This window comes from Panthera onca, chromosome E1 (genome assembly GCF_046562875.1).
Source record: "Panthera onca isolate mPanOnc1 chromosome E1, mPanOnc1 haplotype 2, whole genome shotgun sequence".
In the NCBI taxonomy this organism is placed as follows: domain Eukaryota; kingdom Metazoa; phylum Chordata; class Mammalia; order Carnivora; family Felidae; genus Panthera; species Panthera onca.
In genome coordinates, this window is record NC_138352.1 from 53,927,065 (window position 1) to 53,948,265 (window position 21,201).

General features: G+C 44.0%; 1 protein-coding gene across 3 annotated transcripts in view; it reads left to right on the plus strand.

Moving 5' to 3' along the window:
• Positions 1-21,201, plus strand: part of SKAP1 (src kinase associated phosphoprotein 1) — a 278,423-nt gene that overhangs the window by 236,586 nt on the left and 20,636 nt on the right. For all 3 annotated transcript variants that reach the window (XM_060646296.3, XM_060646295.3, XM_060646294.3), the window contains exons 9-11: positions 972-1,163; positions 10,779-10,829; positions 18,559-18,659. In XM_060646296.3, coding sequence (XP_060502279.1) covers positions 972-1,163; positions 10,779-10,829; positions 18,559-18,659 — 344 coding nt within the window. The remainder of the gene's footprint in view (positions 1-971; positions 1,164-10,778; positions 10,830-18,558; positions 18,660-21,201) is intronic.

A 21,201-nucleotide genomic window follows, 5' to 3' on the forward strand; every position in this document is an offset into this window, starting at 1 on the left:
GGCACCAGAATTCAGATGAAAATTGTTGCAAAATCTTTATTAAATGCCTAATCAAGCCAAACAGCTTTATAGTGTTTTGAAATGAACGTTAGATGTCTCTCCATCCTTTCCTTCCCCAGAGTACCCTGACGGCACTCGCCCATCCTGCAGAGGCCCCTCAGCAGGGTTTCAGAGAGCATTCTGTCCTAGACATCAGAGCACGAACCTTCCCAGTTCCCCATTAAAATAAAAAACCAATCTCCTTCTCCTGCCCTGTGCTCCCCAGTGCCGCAATGGCTCAACATCCTCTGTGCGATGACCTACTTTGAGGTCAGCCAGACTGTGCGGTTGCAAAAGGGCATGGTAACCAACACAGCTCAGCCATTCTATTTGGTCTTGCATTACTGTTACATTTTTCTGTATCTCACTTTCTCCTCTTCTTCCACTTTTTCCTGTTTTTCCTCTTCATAAACAAACTTGTCTGACACTCCGCAGTGAGATCATGGAGGAGATGAGCTTCTGGCAGCCCAGCTACCCTGTGGAAGCTGCCATAGTCCCCACAGCTCCATGCCCCCTGGAGAAGCACAGGCCATCACTCACCCTTCCAGTTTTCTACTTGGCAAACAGTGTGCAGCACACTGGCATTTCCTCTTCTGGCCTATTTTCTTCCCTTCGCCTCATGCGCTCAGTCGCACACTCCTACTTTTCAGAGCTGCTTCATCCTGATCAAGTTTTATTGCAAGGAAGGATTTATGTTGACGGTTTAAACCTGACACGGTGCTAGTCTGGCCTTTTCTGTAGATTTCCTGCCACCGAGGCCCACATTAGAAATAACAGCACTTAACCTGGTGTTTCATTTTCCTTTGACATATTTTATTCTCATCCCTCCTCCTCCTCCTCCTCCTCCTCCTCCCTCCCTCCCTCTTTCCTTCCCTGCCTTATTCTTTTCTTTTTCTCCCCGTCTTGATTCATTATCATCTCTGCCCTGGCAGATCTGAGCTCCTTAACCATTCCATATGAAGAGGAGGAGGAAAAGGAAGAAGAAGAAGAGATGTATGACGATATTGATGGCCTTGACTCCCCGAATTCCAGTTCCCAGTGCAGACCCGTCATCTTGCCTGGGAGTGTGGGGCTAAAAGAGCCCACAAAGGAGGAGGAAGAAGATATTTATGAAGTCTTACCAGGTGAGAAATTTTATCTTCTGGTTATCTTCCATTAGTTTTAGAAATTCTTGACCTGGTGGAAGAATATAAGTTTGAAACCTCCCGAGGAAGCCAAATCTCTGAAGAAAAGAGTACAAGGAAGCTTCAGTGGCACCTCCATGATCCCCAGTCCAGAGGCTCTCCCTAGCTCTGGGAGCAGGATGAAGTGATCAGGGAGTGTCTTTCACCATTGCCATGTGAAGTAGCTTATCACACACGGCAGCGAGGTTAAAGAGTCAAGAATGCTCACGTTGGCCTCCGTTGGCTTGCTCTGGATCTTGAGCTGGGTCATCAAAACTCTCTAGTCTCAACTTCTTGTCTGTGTAAATGTGAGAGTAAGGTAAAGTCGTCTCAAAATGATGAAGGGGATATCAGAAGCCTGAAGGGACATAGATCAGTGCTGACAAACCTTCTGCGTAACCTGAGAAGACCCTGACGGAGCACAACACAGGAGGACCTAGTTCAGACATACCACAAGTCAGATCGCATCTCTTACACATAAACCTGTTTCCTCTGCCCACCATTACAGCAAGCCCAGGTACAGATTTCTTTTCTTCCAAAGGCGTGATAGCTGGCATCTCAAAAAACGTATAGTCATCACTGCTTCCGCCTAGCCACTTCTTGTGGGAACGGCAGCAGCTGTTGAACAGCGCAGAGCACAGTGGGGGTCAGACTGTGGAAAACCGAAGCCTGAGCCTTTTAATTGTGAGGTAGTTAGACCACAGGAACGCTGAATCTTCAAGTCCATTCAGAAAGATCGCTCCTGTGGAAATTTGCCAGGAGTTCAGTGCTCTGCTGAGAAATTCAAGTTAAGCCTAAATTTATAGCAAGTGAAACCTCGATCCCAGACGAACTTAGGAACTAAGGTGAATCTAACACTCGGGCCCCTGAAGACAGGGCTGGTTGCTAAAAAGCACGGTCAGTAAGCAACTGGCATTTCAAGGCTTCCTGAGAAGAGGGTCCAATCCTGTCAGCACTGCATTCGCCTTTTCCCTGGGGGGCGGGGGTTGGGGGTGGGGAGCCACGTCATTGCTTCCTGAGTCAAGGAGCAAGGCTGTGGCTGCCAGGCTCCTTCCTGCTGGGGACCTCACCCACCTCCCCACCCACCAGGGAGGGCCTGCTTCTCCTCCTCACACTTCCAGCCTCTGCCAGCCCCGACTTCCCCTGCCTTTTTGTTGTGTTTTATTATGCAAATGATATCTTGGTTGAGGTCGAGCCATTTCTTGTGTCTGAAGTTAAAAAAAAAAAAAATGATAATTTCCTCAGCAAGTCATTGTCGTTAATGAAGTTTTACAAAAACAGATACAACCAAAGGAAAATAAAATTTCACAGGTGATAAATTTTTCCAATTTCCCTGGCAGAATTCGATAGGATTGTTAAATTAAGAGTGAAGGTGTCTGTTAGAAAGCAACGAGCAGTGATGGGTAATTTTATAGAGTGGAAAATTGAATCAAATTGCTACATTAAAACACAGCTCCTCTGAGAATCTTCCCTTTCACAGGCTGCTCCATTGCAACAGCAGGGTGCAGAAATGGATCTAATTCACAACACTCCCTAAAAGGAGATGTACTCCCCAAGTTGGCCAGAATCTTCTTAGGGAGCTCATAGCCTACCCACTCCCGTCCAGGCTGGGGGAAATAGCTGGGTGACACTCCGCTTTGGGTCACAGCTGTGGAAGAGTGCTCTGGGAAAACCTCACTGAACCACTCAGCCTTGTGGGAAGCAAACAAGGGCCTTTTCATGTACTACGTTTAGTTCTCAAAGAGGCCAGAGAGGAGGGGGCTGATGCTCAGAGCAAAGGAGAGGAAAGAGAAGGAGCCTCAGGAAACGAGATGAGTTTGAGACCATCACCTTACTCCAGACGATGGATCGATGAGTGTGTGATTGGCTTCTTAAAGACCATTCTTCCCCTGCCTCCTTAACTCCGACCTGTGGCCATCACGGCACTGCCGAGGGTCCCAGGGCATTCCTCCAAAATTCACGGCAGGTCAGATGTTGGGGTGGGCTCCAAGAGCATGGCAACTGGTCTGCTTTCTCCAGGAAAGCCATAGCCTCTGCTCACCACAACCGTCCCTTGAACGTGAGGAAGCCACACTGCAGAGAGCCAGAGCAACTTACTTGCTTTTCTAAGTTTCCAAAGGACGGTGCTGTACCCAGCCAACAGGTTCTCTCCTGAAAGCCTCTATCCATCACAGTCTTTAGAGACAGCACTGGAGGTGGGCTGTATTGGCATTGAATGGTGATATGAATATTTGAGCCCCAAGTCTCCATCACCCAGCCTCCCATCCACACACTCAGCTTGTCGCCTCTGAAGTTTCTGTTCCTTATACAAGTGCCACACTACCAGTCCTGGAGGAAGTGAAAGGGAAAATGAGGGGGCCTGGCGTTACCTACCCACTGCTCCATCTCACGAGATCTACCAAGCAGCGGCAGGTGAGAGACAGAAGATACTGCAGGTAAAAGTGCTGGCTCTAAGTCAGAATGCACCTGCTCAGCCACCTGCTAGCTATGTAAGACCTTGAGCAAGTTATTAGCCCTCTCTGTGTGTGATTTTCCCACCTGTACAATGGGGATAACAATAGTACCTATCACAGAGAAAGGCTGTGAGAAGCCTGGAACTGTAGTGCATAAAGCACTTAGAACCAAGCCCTGGCATACTGTGAGTACTCAGTAAAGGCTGGCTACTAGTAATTTGGTGGTGTGTAAGTAAGAAGTGTTACCTCCTTGAAAAATTGAGGAATGGCTAGTTCCCCACCCCCGCCAACCAAACCTGAGACAGTCCAGTTGGACATTTTCAGCTATACGTACGAAGCAGGTGAAATTGAAAATCCTGAGCAGATGGCGTGTGGACTGCACCTTCTGCTCAGGCCCGTTTTTACTGCAAGGACAGGTGCTGGGTGGAGGGACGGCCAGCGGGAACGTTGGGCTGTGCTAACACTGCATACCCATCCGAAGTCAAATGACTTGGGCTCCTAACATTCGTCTCATTATAACAGGTAAATGTGCTTTGTGGAAGATACTTAGCATTGGTGGTTCTGCCCCTCCTTCCCCTTTGGTCTGGGGCCTACAGAAGCCTCCTTGTCTCTATGGGAAGACCATGGAAGTGAGGTCTCCCTCCCAGAATATAATTTCAGTGAGCTTCCTAGTAGAGAGAAAAGTGCTTATCACACATACCAAGTCAATACAAAAATGTTTTTTCCTAATCAGAATAATGTATGGGTCATCAAATTAAATGTGCGACATCACATTGATCATGGGATAATTAGCATTTGCTACGTGGCTGGCACCGTCCTTCCCATGAGGGAAAACCAGAGCACTCGAGGTTTTCGGCCAAGACCACAAAAATGTTAGTCCTGGGTAATATGGTTTCAAGGTTGGTATCCAGTGGGATTTCTGAACATCCGTGTTGAGCATATGGGGGCCCTTGATTTTTAAGATCTCATTTGCAGTAGATTAAACTGTAGGGACCCGCCACAAAGAAATGCTTTTAAAGCGATGTGTGGGAAACAGGAGGCTTTTCTGAGCCGTCTCTCACCCCTCCCTGCAATTATTTTACAGGCTAGCACAGGCCCAGTTTTGTGATTCAATATTCCATAAAAGGACAACTTTTATCAGGTTTCACTTTGTCTGGGGCCTCAAAGCTGGGATCCAGCAAGACGCCAGAGACCACTGTACAGCTTTAACTGGGGCCTTACAGCAGCTGCAGTGACAACAGAATCTGGCTCTGTTCTCCAGAGAGCTTTCAGGAGAGCAAACTGGAAGAGAGACACAGAGTTCTCCCTAGGAATTTCTGTGTGCATTCCGATGCTGCCCACACTGCCCGGGAGGGTTATTACAGAACCAGAAACCAGATTGCTTTATAATAAAGCATATAACTGGTGTTTTTTTTTTTTTTAATTTAAGTCAAATGAAAACAAGCATTCTGTGAAATTCTTTTTCCCCCTGTACTGTTGTCCAGACCCACAGGAAGAGGGAATGGTGATAGTGGGTCTAAGGAAAGAAAAAAGGAAAGGAAAGGAAAGGAAAGGAAAGGGAAAAGGAAAAGGAAAAGGAAAAGGAAAAGGAAAAGGAAAAGGAAAAGGAAAAGAAACAGACACCAAAAACACAAAGTTTAGGGGTGTCTGGGTGGCTCAGTTGGTTGAGCATCTGGCTCTTGATTTTGGCTCAGGTCATGATCTCATAGTTTGTGGGATTGAGCCCTGCATCAGGCTCTGCACTTTCAGTGCAGAGCCTGCCTGGAATTCTCTCTCTCTCTCTCTCTATTTCTCTCTCTCTCTTTCTCTGTCTCTCTCTCCCCCTCCCTCTCTGTCTCTGCCTCTCCCCTGCTTACACACTCTTTTTCTCAAAATAAATTAATAAACATTTAAAAAAAGAAAACCAGGGTACCTGGGTGGCTCAGTATGTTAAGCATCCAACTTCAGCTCAGGTCATGATCTCACGGTTCATGAGTTCAAGCCCCACATTGGGCCCTGTGCTGACAGCTCAGAGCCTGGAGCCTGCTTCAGATTCTGTGACTCCCTCTCTCTCTGTCCCTCCCCCCACCCCCGTCAAAGAAATAAATAAATAAAAATTAAAACAATTGTTTTAATAAATAAATAAACCACAAAGTTTATGAAGAAGAGATTTTTCAATTTCAAAGAAAAGCAACACTCCATCAAAGCATCAATGCCATCATCAGGCCTAAGCTTCCTGGCCGGGTTCTCTCTCACTCCTATGTACACTGGGCCCTAGCCACAAGGGCTCTTTGACCAGCACCAAAACCAGAACATGACCATGATCATGACCATGACCAGCACCAGGATCATGCTGACTTTTTGGTTTGGTTTTGTTTTTCACCTGGAATATCCTCCCTGAGTTCACCCTATGAAGCCCCCCTACGCATTCTGCTTAAAACATGTCTCCTTAGCGACACCCCCCCCCCCCAGATACTCAACAGGAATTGAGCGCCGTCTTAGCCTTTACCACGGTGATTTATATTCAGGTCTTTCTCCTCCAATTAGTAGGTGCTCAATTATTATTGGTGGAATTAAATTCAGCGCATTCCACTTGCTGCTGTTAGCGCAAATTGGATTTAATATCTTGTACATCAAGACCCATACCACAGAGATAGGATGCAAATATTTTCAAGTAACAGTTTAGATTACCAACTATACAACAGAGGATTAAGTGTGTTATTAGCATCTTGCTCATTTTTTCCGCATTGTCTGAAGAGGTGCTATAACACCCACAGATTTATAGCATATCTGTGCATGCCATGGAGTGGTTTCTATTTCCACTTTCCTGCACGTTCTCTTTATACCCTGAGTCTATCTGCATTTCTCTTGCGTCTGTCACCAGAGCACCTTGACATCTGGTTGCACATTGATACACTTGGCATTTTTTAAGCTTCTGTCACCTTGCTTTGTTTGGGGGAAGTGGTTTCCCTCTTTCTGATCCAGTCATTTTTTTAATGTTATTCTCAGTTAAGCCGGTGTCACAGCAGCGCTTCAGAAAGGAGCCAGGTGTCATGGGAAGCCAGCCCCTCTCTGCACCTCCACGGGGGAGTCAGTGTCCTGTTCTTTTCAGCCTCTCATTAGTGTCCCTGACACTGTGCCAAGACTGTTGATTGAAATCAACTCTCTGGATACTGATGCTCATTTGTGATGCCCCATGGTTCTCTTACATGTTCACACAACTAACAGAATCTTCCTCAACTGTTTTCCCAGTTGAAATGAGATATTTGGGAATCAAGTAGAGCATTTAACGTAATAAGTGGACAGTAATCTTCGGAGGTTAATTGTTTAAAACCTATGTAAGGTTGGGGTCCCATATGCCCTGTTAGGAGCAAGGACCATTATAATCTATTACTGTTTAAAGTTGAGCTAGCACATAAATTTTAATTCTCTCTTAAATGAAGATGTATTCCAGTAGATGTAATACTAGAATGCCTACTAATATTCTCATAAAGAAGTTCAACAAGCTCTTTAGCCTAAAGAAAATTTTTTTTCAAAATAATCTCTTTAAAATGATAGGTTCATTTTACAGATGGAAAAAAAAATGAGAAATCTAGCTGTTTAACCCACCCTCTTTCGTGAGCAAAGAGACATTTCTTTCTGTTGCCATGAAATCAGTTTTCTCAGCGTTGGCATTTGAGGGATGCCAGTTTGATTTGGTTGAAGGACCAGAGGTAAAGTGTATGCCTCTCTGTTTGTATTGTGCTGTCCCCCGCCCCCGCCCCCCTGCAGCTGGGAAGGTGCTGAGAGGTTCTGCCTTTCACAACCAGCTATAGAGAGAGCATTTGCCTCCACTATGTTGATGATACCTCTATACTCACACTTTCAAAGGCACAGCACCCAGCCTCTCACATCGGTAGCTAGCCTTCTTGACTTGAGCCCACTCTCAGCCACCCGGGAAGGTCAACGTTAGATAGAACAGATGTGGGGATTAGAGCTTCCCCATCCCCATCCATCACTGAAGAGCTTAGTAATGGTGGCGAATGATATACAAGATCTATGGCCAGCGTTCTGCTTTCTTTCTAGGTGACTCCACAGGCGCAATGGAAATCAGAGTATCTGGTCTGGAATTGAACTGCGTAGAACAGATTTTTATTTTTCCCATTTTTGTATCATGACTAGATTAAGTGCTGTTGCCTGAAAGGGTAAAGGAATCAAGTTTAGTTTTCATTTTTATCATTGCAAATACATTTACATTCTCCTATTTTACAAATGCAAAGAGCAGGCAAGCCACTTTCAATAATTTATTTTAAAATCAATGCTAATGAGGTTATGTCTCGTCAGTGGCCGAGTTTTACAATAAAGTCTGATTTATTTAGAAAAGATCTTTGGTGTAGCTTCCCATCTAATGGTGGTGGGAAGGAGGTGGAGTCACAGGCACGGTGACCCTCCAACTTCGGATCCAATTTGTAATTCACAGCGGAGATCTGACCCAATTTACATTGATTAGAATTGGGAGGAAGAGACATCTGTGCACAGACAGCAGAGGTAGAATAAACCCTCCCCGCAAAAGTGCCTAAGCACAGCAAATTATTGGTCTTTGTGATTGAGTTGTTTGGTTATCAGCAGAAGAGATGCTCCCTGTCCAAATCATTGGGTATCTCAAGAACGGACGCCGCACCAACTCTTCTTCTAGCGTTTTCAATCCTGTGAAATTGGTCCCATGTCAAAAAGGAAAAGCATCACAGCAGAGGAAGGAAGGAAGTGGGCAAGTGATAGGAAGACAATGTGCAAAGAATGATGTTTAACGTGATTTATTTCAGCATGGTCTATTTCCGATATTTGATTTCACTCCTCCATTATCTCACATCTTTATCCCTCCTGGGGAGATGGGGGAGGGACAGGGAGCACTACAGGTGGGAAGTAGGAAATTCTCTGCTGTGAAGCCATATGTGAAGGTAAGAAGAGCTGAGTTCTTTCCCCACAGATCTTTCCCCACGGAATCTTTTAAGGCAAATATAGGTTATGTGTATGGTATTTTTTTTAATTTTTTTAATGTTTTTATTTTTTTTTTGAGACAGAGAGAGACAGAGCATGAGCAGGGGAGGAGCAGAGAGAGAGGGAGACACAGAATCCGAAGCAGGCTCCAGGCTCTGAGCTGTCAGCACAGAGCCCGACGCGGGGCTCGAACTCACAGACTGTGAGATCATGACCTGAGCCGAAGTCGGACGCTTAACCGACTGAGCCACACAGGCGACCCTGGTACTTTTTTTAATCTTGGTGACATATGACTCATTTCTCCAGAATACCAATCCCTTATTTTTTATTTTTGCATGGAAACCATATCATCCATCTTGTATGCGAAATCAGTTACTTCTTTAATGTTCTATAGTGCTCTCATATACTTTTGTGCTGTTTCTTCTTACTCATGAGCTTAGAATTTACTTCCCCCACTCTGACATACCAGAATTCAAATTGCTCTGTAAAACTTATATTTAAAACAAAAGGGGGGCGCCTGGATGGCTCAGTCGGTTGAGCGTCCGACTTCAGCTCAGGTCACGATCTCACGGTCCGTGAGTTCAAGCCCCGCGTCGGGCTCTGGGCTGATGGCTCAGAGCCTGGAGCCTGCTTCCGATTCTGTGTCTCCCTCTCTCTGTGACCCTCCCCCGTTCATGCTCTGTCTCTCTCTGTCTCAAAAATAAATAAACGTTAAAAAAAATAAAAAAATAAATAATAAATAAAACAAAAGGAACTGTCCCCAAGCCATCTCCTCCAAAGTTTCATTTAGTGGCATAACTGTGGGGAAACCAGTCAGATAAGTGCCCCAACTCCCAGGGAGAGAAAGTATATGTGGACAAAAAAACCAAAGTCTTCAGCCCTCAAAATGTTGCTTATTATGCCCCATTCATTGTGTGCGTGTGTGTGTGTGTCCATGTGTGTATGTGTGTGTGGTGGGGGGGGTGGGTAGAGAGAGAGAGAGAGTGTGTGTGTGTGTGTGAGGGAGTTGAGGTGATGAAAAGGAGAAGAGCAACTGTATTTTTGCTCATTTTACTCCACGTATAAAATGGCTTAATATGATTCTGATGCTCATGCCTTCTTTCTAAAGGCCCAATTCCCATGTTATCAGGTAGTATGAGATGAAACAGGTTAATGAGGGCAAGAAACAAGCCAATCATGTGGTAACATTGACCATATAAACACTTGATCAGAATTAGACAATAGCACTGACTTAGAACCCATTGTGTACCTGCAACAATTAATTAAAAGACCATTCCAACTGCCCTCAGGAGCTTACACTCTAATGAACAAGGCAGGCTAAATAACAACAGTAAAAAGATAACTACAAGCCCCAAGTACTAGGAACATAAAATTACTTACATGACCAGGTTCTGCTACAGCTGAACAAAACTTGATACATTAAGGACTAATTAATCATGGAGGGTTTAAACACATGCTTAGCTACACACACACACACACACACACACACACACACACACACACACACACTGTAAGTCTGGATGCTTACACTTACAAAGAGACAAGACATTTAGAAGAGAATTCTAGAAGGAGAGGAGAAAGAGCTTGAGGGAAAGGATTAAGATTTCAATGACAGAGATATTTAGTGCCTGAATAATCCAGTGGATTGGAAGCGCCACAGGACGGGGACCCCCGTCTTACCAGTCTTACCCACTGCAGCAATCTCCAGTTCCTACCGAAGCACTTTGCATATAGTGAGCACTTAAAAATGTTTATGAATAAATAAATGAGGAGGGAAGGAGAAGGGCCAATTTTAAGATGGGAGATAACTATTAAAAAAAAAGAGGGGCGCCTGGGTGGCTCAGTCAATTAGGCGTCCGACTTCGGCTCAGGTCATGATCTCACAGTCATGTGAGAGGCCCGCATCGGGCTCTGTGCTGACAGCTCAGAGCCTGGAGCCTGCTTCGGGTTCTGTGTCTCCCTCTCTCTCTGCCCTTCCCCGATTTGTGTTCTGTCTCTCTCTGTCTCTCAAAAATAAATAAAAATGTGGAAAAAAAACAATTTAATAAAAGACCAATTAGTGCCTTGAAAAGAGCACGTTGAGCTCTGAAAAAGAAGACCCCTGTTGGCATAAATAGTATAAGACTTGACCACTAATTGCTAATGCTGCTGGTGTTTATCCCCTCAGATGAAGAGCACGATCTGGAAGAGGATGAGAATGGGACTCCACATAAAGGAGGTATGAGAGCTTCGCAGATATATAGGCACTGGGTAGGATGCTTGGGCTTCACTAATTAAGAGGGTGCTGGTGTGTCAGCCTCAGAAGCCCCAAATAAGATGACTGGATAGGGAAATATCTCAACCTTAAAAGCAGCCACCCATTCACCTTAATTAATGTTCCCAGAACAGCTAAGATTTATCCAACAGAGGGTAGGAAACCAAAGCAGATATTTATTTTTTCCTATCAGTATTTCCTAAATCAGTACAGTGAAAATAGAATTGCCTCATCTCTAAGAGATCAGAGGATTGAGAATGGAAAGAATGGAAATGTCTCCTCTCTGAGAGGCCCGGAGATTGCGAGTTCAGAGGGGAATGGAAATGTGTCAGATCTGGAAAGTGAACATGGGGTGAAGGATAGAATTGCTTGGTGATGCTGACTTCTGATGGCCTGCTTTGATTCCAGGCACATTTGGAAATGAATATGTAACAGGTTTGTTGAATACAAAATCACATCTTATTCATCCCAGACTGTTAACCATGCTTTAGGCTGTTAGTGAGCCCATCTTTTCTTAAGGTCAGATGCCCCTCTAAAGCCTCCTTAAGTGGACCAAGGACCTATTCCGTCCTTGTCAGTAAAGGAATGTGAATCACAAAGGCCACCTCAAGGACATTCATCCCATCAGCAGAGCCTAAATTGTGGCTGATTTGGATACTAGCTGATTTTTTTTTTCTTAGAGATTCTATGAAAGTCTTAAGCCTAGGAGTTCTTTCCATCTTTCCCTCCCTGGTCCCTCTCCATTTCCCTGGCCCTTCCTTTTCCCATTCTCCTCTCTCTTCCTTTCTTGTGCCTTTTGTTCTCTTCATTACCCACTCAGCAAGTCCCCTTTCTCCTAAGGTTCATGTTCTATGGGAAGTGAATACGTAACAGGCTTAGTGAAGGACCTAACTTCATTTAAGTGCCCAACTTCTCCCAGGGAGAGAAAAGACAGTGAAGAGACGGCATCAGAAGTCATGTGCCAAAGCAGGAGAGAAAGAAAGAACTGGGGCAAGGGTGGTACGGGATTAGTGTGGCTCTGTAAGCGCTTCATAATAATTAACACGTATAATGAAGTCCGTTCTGAAACCCATTTTCTACTGTTTCCTACTTGCTGTGCAGAATTCCAACAGAAAATCTGTTTTCTGACCAATCTATGTTCCCTGCCTTTTCTCAATCAACTCCCATCATCAGTGCAGGAAAAACAGCTAATGTGGACAGGCCGGGGTGGAAAACTGTAAGCTTCCTGTGCCCAACTTTATATTAATCTCCATTCAGGAAGCAGCAGTCTCTAGCAAAAGTCTAAAATTCAGTTTCAGGGGGCACCTGGGTGGCTCAGTAGGTTGCGTGTCCAACTCTTGATTTCAGCTCAGGTCATGATCTCACGGTTCCTGAGATTGAGCCCTGCATCAGGCTCTGTGCTGATAGCATGGAGCCTACTTGGGATTCTCTCTCTCTCCCTCTCTCTTTGCCCTCCCCTGCTCACACACACACACTCTCTCTCTCTCTCTTTCAAAAATAAATAAACATTTGAAATTCAGTTTCAGACTCCTCCCTCATCCCATTTCCTCTTTCCACCTTTCTTTCTGAGGCTCTGTCTTGGGTGGGGGGATGGTGAGAGAAGGTTTATTTCTTAGCTGTTCCAATGGCTCTAATTCAAGTAGGTTTAAAAAAGAAAAAAAAAAAAAACAACCTTTTGTTCCTCATGCTTCCTGCCTCCAAAATAGGTGTTGTTAAAGTGTAGTGAGCTCTAAATATGCTTCCATGGTTTATGTTTATACTTCCCACCAGTTATAATGATTGGTGACTTAGTGATTAAAAAACAGAGGAGGACTTTTTGCTCTCTCTGCAGAATCTGAGGCAGGAATTTTTATTATTTGTGTTTACTTATTTATTTATTGAATTTATACAGTGCCTTTTCTCCAAAGGAGCTATAGAAATGGCAACAAATACGGAGCATCCAAATGGCATCTCTTAGCTTTATAACAATAAAACGTAGAGGTCCAAGGGAAGGGTGGGCAGCCCCCTGAAGGCATATTCTAGGGAATATGAAGGGAATTCTAGGACAGTGTGCACTCTTACGTAATAGACAAGCTACACAGGTTTGCTTCACTTAGTTTTTCTCAGGTGTCACATGTCTTTGGGGGGTGGGGGGGAATGGGATGACTTTTCTCCTAAAAGATACCATGACTAGCAGGATGACCTTTAAAATCCACATACTTTTCTCCAGAACTCTTCCAGAGATCCTATTCCCAGAAACGCTGTGCTTTCCCATAATGGAATTGCTAACATTTTTAAAGCCCAACTAGATCTTATCAGAAGAGGAGGAAAAAAGGAATTCAGTTTATCCTCATTGGGTGTTAATGACCCTGTAAGATGTAATTTCTTTTATTTTATTCTGTTACCTAGAAAATCTATCACAGCCTTGTCGTATTGATTGTTCAATCTATAAAGAGCTCAGTTTACAGCATGACTGTTAGTAACAGGGTTATTTTAATGAGTGACTCTTCAGCACCTCAGATTCTCACTAAATTGCAACCCATCAGCCTAACAGTCTAACACTAAGTGTCTTCCGTGATGAGAATTTATCTCCCTTCCCTATCATGAGAAGGCAGTGTGCAGGTAACCAAAAATAAAACTCATCCTGTGCTGCTTATATGAAAACTACCGGCCATTGGCTTGGGTATCCCATGCCAAATAAAAAGCCAAGCTGGAGGCACAGCTCATTCTTAAGTACATCAAATATCTGACCAAGAAAGATCTCGAAACAGTTGTTTTCACTCTAAAATCATGAGCAAAGTCAGCCAAAAAAAGGAGCCCCTATGTAGTAATTTCCGCAGGGCAGAAAAGCGGTCACTCATGACCTTCCATTTCTGAGACACTTTTTCCATTTTAGCATCTACTAATGGCGTGATCACATGAAAGAAACTGAGGGAAGCCACAGAGGTGTTTGCAGCTCTTACTTTTTGAAGCTTGTTTCCCAAGGCCAAATGTGAGCTGATCACCAGCCAGCTACAGTTTTGGCCCAATAAAAGGAGCGTAGGAGATGAAACTCAGGATCTGTGGATGTTCTCCACTTCAAGATCCTACTTACAACATTAAGGACCAGAGTGACTTCAAAACTCAAGGTTAAATGGCCATGAAAACAAGCAAATGGCAATGTTCAGTTGCTCTTCCTGTTCTGGGATCATCGTCAGTGGAACTTGGCAGATTTTTTTATACCTTTCCTTCTGAAATGGTTAATACGGTGTCAGACTGAGTCTGCTTTGGTGGGCTGAATGAACATGGTGGGCTTATCCGGCCTGGCTTAGAGAATATTCAAGTCTCTTCCAGTGGGTCACTGCCTTAGCCTTCTACGCCCATTTCTCACCTACCCACGGTCTAGCAAGGACGGGCTCTATCCATCTTCTCATTCTGTCTCTTGTTTCCATAATTTGCTGAGTATTTGCACCCACTGCCAGGCCTCAGTAGCACAGTCCTTTGGCTCATCAAGCGAATGTAAACAACATGCTGACCTGCCTTTAGCCTCTTTTCCTTGTTCACAGTTTGAATTCTGTAGCTACCCAGTGTCTCCCAAACAAAAGCCCAAGGTGACATTTGAACTCTGGAAGGAACACAGTCAAGTTCTGCCCTTCCTAAGGAGGAAGAGAGGCAGAAAGGTATCCTGGTCCTTTTACCTTAGAACTCTCCACGTCATAGAGGTTTATTTTCAAATTCTGAGTCTGTCAACAGTAGTACCAACCTGGCTTCAGTTACAGGAGAAATGACTATTACTGGTTATAAAGAACTTGGTGTGGAATGACAAATGCTTTGCAACAAACACCTAGAGAAGAGAGAAAAACACAATATGTTTGTAAACTTAGACCGTCACTATTCTTCCTATGACATTTTGTTTGCTGGGAGCTTAGCTTCTCTTAGGTGGGGTAAAGAAAATAAGATGCTGCCCCCCCCCCTTTTTTTCTCTAGAAAAAGTCCTTCTCAGCTCTGCTAGCAATTTAAATGCAGTGATCATACCCATTAGCTTCTCTATCATTGTAATTGTTGTTAATTGTTATAACTGTTTTAGTTATTAGTGGTGTCATTATTGCTCTAGGTCCTCTGTCTGTTTTATGCTGAATATATTAGTGCTTTGCTTTTGAATTACCAGGCTTTATTTAGTGCAGAATTACGTTTTTTTGGAGAGACGTTGAGAAATGCTGGCATTAAGCTTTATTCTTTTGTTTTTCATTCCAAATGGACAGACTGGAAAAAAAAAATAATTAGATGGAATAATGTCCCCAAAATGAGCATGAGGATGCTTTGAATTAATTAAATGGTCAGAATGCTGCACCATTTCTGATCTCAGACTGCTGCTAGAGTAATGTAACCCTCAAGGAGCCTCGGTCCAGCCCACAGAGGAAATCCTCCCTCTCAGGCTCCCAATTCCTCACTGATCTCAAGACATCAAAGCCTCCTCATGCATTCCCTCGTTTATAGAATGACCTGAGCAAGTTTAGGGAGAAGCTGGACTGGCCCTGCAAACTTCCAGGCCTCCCAGGCCTTCCTGAGGCAAAGCAGCAGGAATGAAGCCCTCCTCCGCCTTACCTCTACCCACTCTCGGTCAGGTTTTTATAACACAACCAAAGCTTCTGGGAAGCCTTCCATGAGGTTAGCTTCCCTATTATACACAGCACCCTCAGCTTCGCCTTGGAAGGCCTATCACAATCATAAATAAGTAAATATCTGTGCGACTCTTTGTGTCCCGGTGCCTCCCCACCTGGACGGCAGCCTAAGAGCAGGGACTCTGTGTGTGGCCAGTGCGGAATTCCCAGCATCGAGCACCGTCCCCGGCACTTTGTAAGTGCACTGTATGTGTCTGTTGAATGCCAAGGAAGGAATGTAGTGAGGTCGTGTGCACACATTCACATAAAGGTGAGTCACACATACGTCAAACGGGATGTCTGCACGCACACGGCCCAGTCTCATCCAGCTAAGGCGTTCCTCCTCACTGATTTCCCAGTACCAGAATACCTCTGTTTGGGGAGCAACTCCCCATATCTAGCTCTTCATTCTGCTTATTTTTCAAAGCTCTGCTTTTATGGTGCTAGTTCTGCCGATTCTGATTCTTGGGCTGGGTAAACTATCTGCTGGATCCCTGAGCTCTATCTTCTTTTAGCCTTTAGCTTCTGAAGAAACAGGGGCATTTTCTATATTTGTTCTTGGAAGGCTTTTGTTTTCCTCCTAGCTTCTTGCTTTCCACGTGCTTTTAGAATAGATCTTTTTCCAGGTATTCTTCCCTGGTGTCTTATGTGTCCAATATCGATGTTTACATATATACCCAAAAAGTACTCATAATGTTAAGAGTTATCCCATATCCAGGCACATGGGGAACAGTACCCCACAGTGACCATCTGCTAGGCCAGAAAAAGCCAAGACAACTTTGTTAGCCTTCTTACCATTCAGAAATGTCAAGTTGCGTTTTAAAAATCTATTTTTATAGGGGCAGCTGGGTGGCTCAGTCGGTTAAGCATCCAACTTTGGCTCAGGTCATGAACTCACGGTTTGTGGGTTCTAGCCCCAAGTAGGGCTCTGTGCTGATAGCTCAGAGCCTGGAGCCTGCTTCCGATTCTGTGTCTCCTTCTCTCTGCCCCTCCCTCACTCGCACTCTGGCTCTCTCTGTCTCTCAAAAATGAATAAAGTTTAAAAAAAATTGGGGTCGGGGACAGTGCCTGGGTGGCTCAGTCGGTTTAATCGTCTGACTTCAGCTCACGTCATGATCTCGCAGTCTGTGAGTTCAAGCCCCGCATTGGGCTCTGTGCTGACAGCTCAGAGCCTGGAACCTGCTTCAGATTCTGTGTCTCCCTCTCTGTTCCTCCCCCGCTTGCACTCTGTCTCTCTCTCTCTCTCAAAAATAAAGATTAAAAAAATTTTTTAATAAAAATAAAAACCTTTTCTTATAAAATCATTTTCTCTGTAATATATAAATGCATGAAGAATATTGATGTCAATATACTTTTCATTTATAATTCTGTCCAAATCTTCAGGTGATTAATCAACTCCATTATGACTAAAAAATACATTAATATATCCTCTGAGAAAACTATTTTCATTCTTCAGGAACTGATATTTCTCTATTATTCCATGCCCTGGTATCCCCCAAAACACATGCCTTGTCTTTCCAATAGTTAGCATTTTTCTCGCAGTGTATTTTTCTTCCAAACACGTTCTTAACTCTGTGGTTTCCAGTGTAGCTGTGCCCTCTGTCGTCTACTGCATATATAAACAATCATCTTTGTAAAGGGAAACATGCCTGATTTCTATATGGTTAACATTTTTACTTCTGTTTGCAATATCCGAGCCTTAATTACACAGCTCTGTCCCTCCTCGAGTTTTGCGCACTTTAAGGTTCCTACTAAAGTTCTTAGACATACAGGGATTTGGTTCTCCTGTGCCTTTGTTGTTTGAACTGCTGGTAAGCGAGGAATGAGCGTTTTAAGAAGCAAACATAGCCAGGGCCTCCGCCCACCCGCACCGCCCACCTGCTTTCCTCCACCTGTCCTCATCCTCAGGGACCAGCACTATCCTTCCTCCCGGGAGGGTCAAAACAAATGAAGGGAAAGGTAGAAACTGGTGCTAATAGGGTGCCCAAAAGTCACTTGGGCTTTCATCAGAAGCCAGGACTCCCGACTGCCATCAATAAGAATCTCATTTTTGGTGGGTGTCTTGCTGACAGCACTCACGCATAGCATCCTAAGGAACGGTAGCGCGGCCACATCATCCCTGGTCTGGTGGGCATTAGCTCTCCTGCCATTCAAATCCCCAGATCCTCTCCCACTTTGTGCTCTAGTGTTTAACCTTTCCGGGTAGAAGAAGATCAATACAGATTCTTCATTGCTAAGAATCAATGGCTGTCCTGTGGCATCACTGCCATCTAGTCTTGCTGAGAAGCCCAGTAAATCTCCCCAGCTGCTTCAAAAGCTTGGTGTGTCGTCTTCAGTTGCTTTCATTTTTAATGCAGATCACTTTGGTTTCTGTCCCCCTGGGGGTTTGCAGATAAATCTTGGCAGACATGTTCAGGGTCTACAAATGAGATGCTGGAAAAGGGCCAGCCCACCCAGAATTTAGTTGTAATGGATGAGACACCCCCTTGGTTCCACTTAAAGCCTGGGCTCTTCGTAACCGTATTTATTGGGGATTACCTCATATAGTACCTGGGTGGGAAGTGCCCAGGATGAAGTTTCCCGTGTAACAGAAGAGACCCACATGGGAGACTGTGATACAGATGCATGTGGGCTGACTCAGCCTCTCAGTAAACGGGCAAAAGTCGGAGATTTATCCCATTCCTTGAAATGCACATTGAAGAGAAGCACTGGATAGTTTAGAGGCCCTGGATCAAAAAAATATCTGGCAGGAAATCTCTGCACTGCTTATTTACAAACCAAGCAAAAACTTACCTGCCTGATTTTCTTTTATTAATAAATGAATGTATTTGTCATATTGTTGAATAGCATCTGACTAAGGGTGATCTGTAAATATTTAATGTTACTTAATGATCTCCTTTTCCCACAGTCCTTTGCTCATGCTGAGTGTTTGGCTGTATCTCATCCCAACCCCTCTGAATCTTAGGTTTCCTAGGGGCAATATCAGAACTCTGGTTTCCATTTGCAGCAAAAATGTGGACTCTATGGAAAAAGACAGAGTCCTTTTAACTTTGATTTCTCCTCTCTTTGATCAGTGGACTATACCAATTATTACCAGGGCCTATGGGATTGCCATGGTGACCAGCCAGATGAACTATCCTTCCAACGGGGTGACCTCATCTACATTCTGAGCAAGGTAAGGACATAGAGTGTGGGGCTTGGATCAAAAGTCGATTTTTTCATTCTTGATGATGTAGTCACCATAACTACAGAATCATTCCATGTCATACATTTCTCTCGTGTGTATTATATGTCTCCCTCACTCATAAATTCCCACTGATTTATAATTGTTAGGGAAAAGCTTAATTGAAAATTCAGGTTCAGGAACTAATTTTCAAATTTAAAAATGCAATAAAGTAGACATAACACTAAAACTATGCCAATCAAATGTATTCTTTTTAGGGTCTTATGGTGCTTAAAAGGTCATCATTATGTACATAATTTATTACTGTATTAATACTCTTGAAAACATTCTGGCTCCGTAAACCACATTTTTATGTCATTTACAGATAAAGAAGACTGCGGTATACTAATGATGAGTTCAGAGCTAGTTGGCTCAACTGGTGTGAGCAAGTGTTGATAAGGTCAAGATAGTGAATCCAACCCCACAAGGGCCAGCTAACTTTATTCTCTTCCTCAGTCATAAAGTTAACTAACCCCTAGCCCCAACTAACCCTCTCACAGATAGTGTTGTTGATCATAAAAGAATTAGGAAAAAGTAAAAGGATAGATTATCGCAGATCCATCACTAATGTGAAGAAGATTCAGAACTCACAGGCTACTGTTTGAGGGATCAGTAGCATCATCTTTATAAAGAAAGATTATACATATTCTATATACGTGAGCTAAGGAAATAGGTTCTGTCCCTGAAATAACTTCCTAAAAAGTTCTTTATGAGGTCAATCAAACACATTTTTGGAATAGACACACCTTGCTCTTTAATTAGTGTGTGGATTCCGTAAAGGCAAATTGAAAACCCATTGTATTTTTAACTCATCGTTTGCCACTTATCTTTATTCTATCAATGGCCAAGGGTTTGTCTCAATTTGAAATATACCATAAGGGCCTTAGGAAACAGACTGGGCTGACTTAACGTACCTTTGAGTGTTTCCAACCGGTCCCCTTAGAACGAGGACCAAATTCAGACCCCAACCTTTTGCAGAAGAGTAGGGAGCCTGCAAGCCCTGCTGACTGAGATCACAATCTTCTAGTGATTTCTTCCAGAGCCCTAATTCAGTGCTATCCTGGTGCCATTCTGGTGCAGCTCCAATACACCAAGAATAAATTGGAAGCAAAGACGGGAGTGGACATTGGCCTGATTGGTATTTCAAATGCCCGAAAGCAAGGTTTGCCTTGTAATAGAATTTGTGTACATTACCACGCTGGCATTACAGGGGTAATCGAGTTATCCACTCAGGTGTGACCAGGCCTCTGTTTGCCCAGAGCCTGCAGGTGAACAAATTAACTGTTTACATTGTCTGAGGTGCCTGCAGCAGGAGGAGGGGGGAGAACAGAGCCAGACTGTCTGCTGGCCTTCTCTCTCGGTCATGATTATTTTGTTTGTTTTGCATGTCTTTTTTGCCTTTGTTAATGGCTTCTCACTGGGGGTCCCTCTCCTCCATTTAGAAGGGGCTGTGGGGTGACTTTCCCTGCAGTACAGAGCTGTCTGCAGTTACCACGGCTGTTGTATTTTTAAGAGATACCAAAGAACATGGAGAGCCTCCCCTACCTTTTTTTTTAACCAATCCCCCTCCCCCTCCTCCCTCACGGAAAGCTAATATATCAAAGTTTGATTCAGGGAGAATACGTTGCTGTTCTGGTTCTGTCTGGATTCTTTCTCCATCTTTTGGAGGGTTGTAAGTCTATTTTCATCCCTTACCATTGTTGTAGCGCATTTCTCCCCGCAAAAGCCACACCAGCTGCCTCCCTTCTCCATGTTGTTAATCCCTGCATGTCAGAGGAGGAAATGAGAAGCTAGAAACTCAACTGGAGTTTCCCTCATAAAGCTTCATTCCACTTAACGTTGGCTTGGGGAACATTTCGGATTGGATTTACCTTTATTATATCACCTAACTCAATAACAGTCCTTGGACAGGAAGGAACCTTAAAAGGCCACCCGATCCATTCCCTTGCCTCTAAGAAGCACAAATGAAACAATTCAGACAGATAGGAAAGGAGATCCCTCTACCATTAGCTGTTTGTCTATTCAGACCTTCAATAACTCTTAACCTCCGCAATTTTCTTTTCTCATATGAATCCTAAATTCATTCCACTTTAACCCCAACCGGCTTGATTTGTTGGAATCAGTTATCCTCTGCAACCTGCCTCTCACACCTGGAGGAAAAGAACTGACTCAAGTCGAGGTAGTCCAGAAAAATGGTATCCAGAAATCTACGTGTTACTTTTCTCTCTGACCGAAAAACCTTTGTTAAGGGAAGAAAGGCCTGCTGGTTTAGGAACCTGGAGAAGTCTATTTCCCCCAAGAAACATAAGACAAGACACAACTGGGGCAGCTCAGCTTGCCTCGACCAGTTTCCTCACCTGTAAAATGAGGCAGTTGTGTTGGGTGACCTCTAAGTTTCCTTCCACCTCAAGCATTCCTGTTGTAAACATGATGAGACAGATCCCGCAAAACTGCTAAAGAAATCCCACACAAAAATGCATTTAGCTTTAATTAT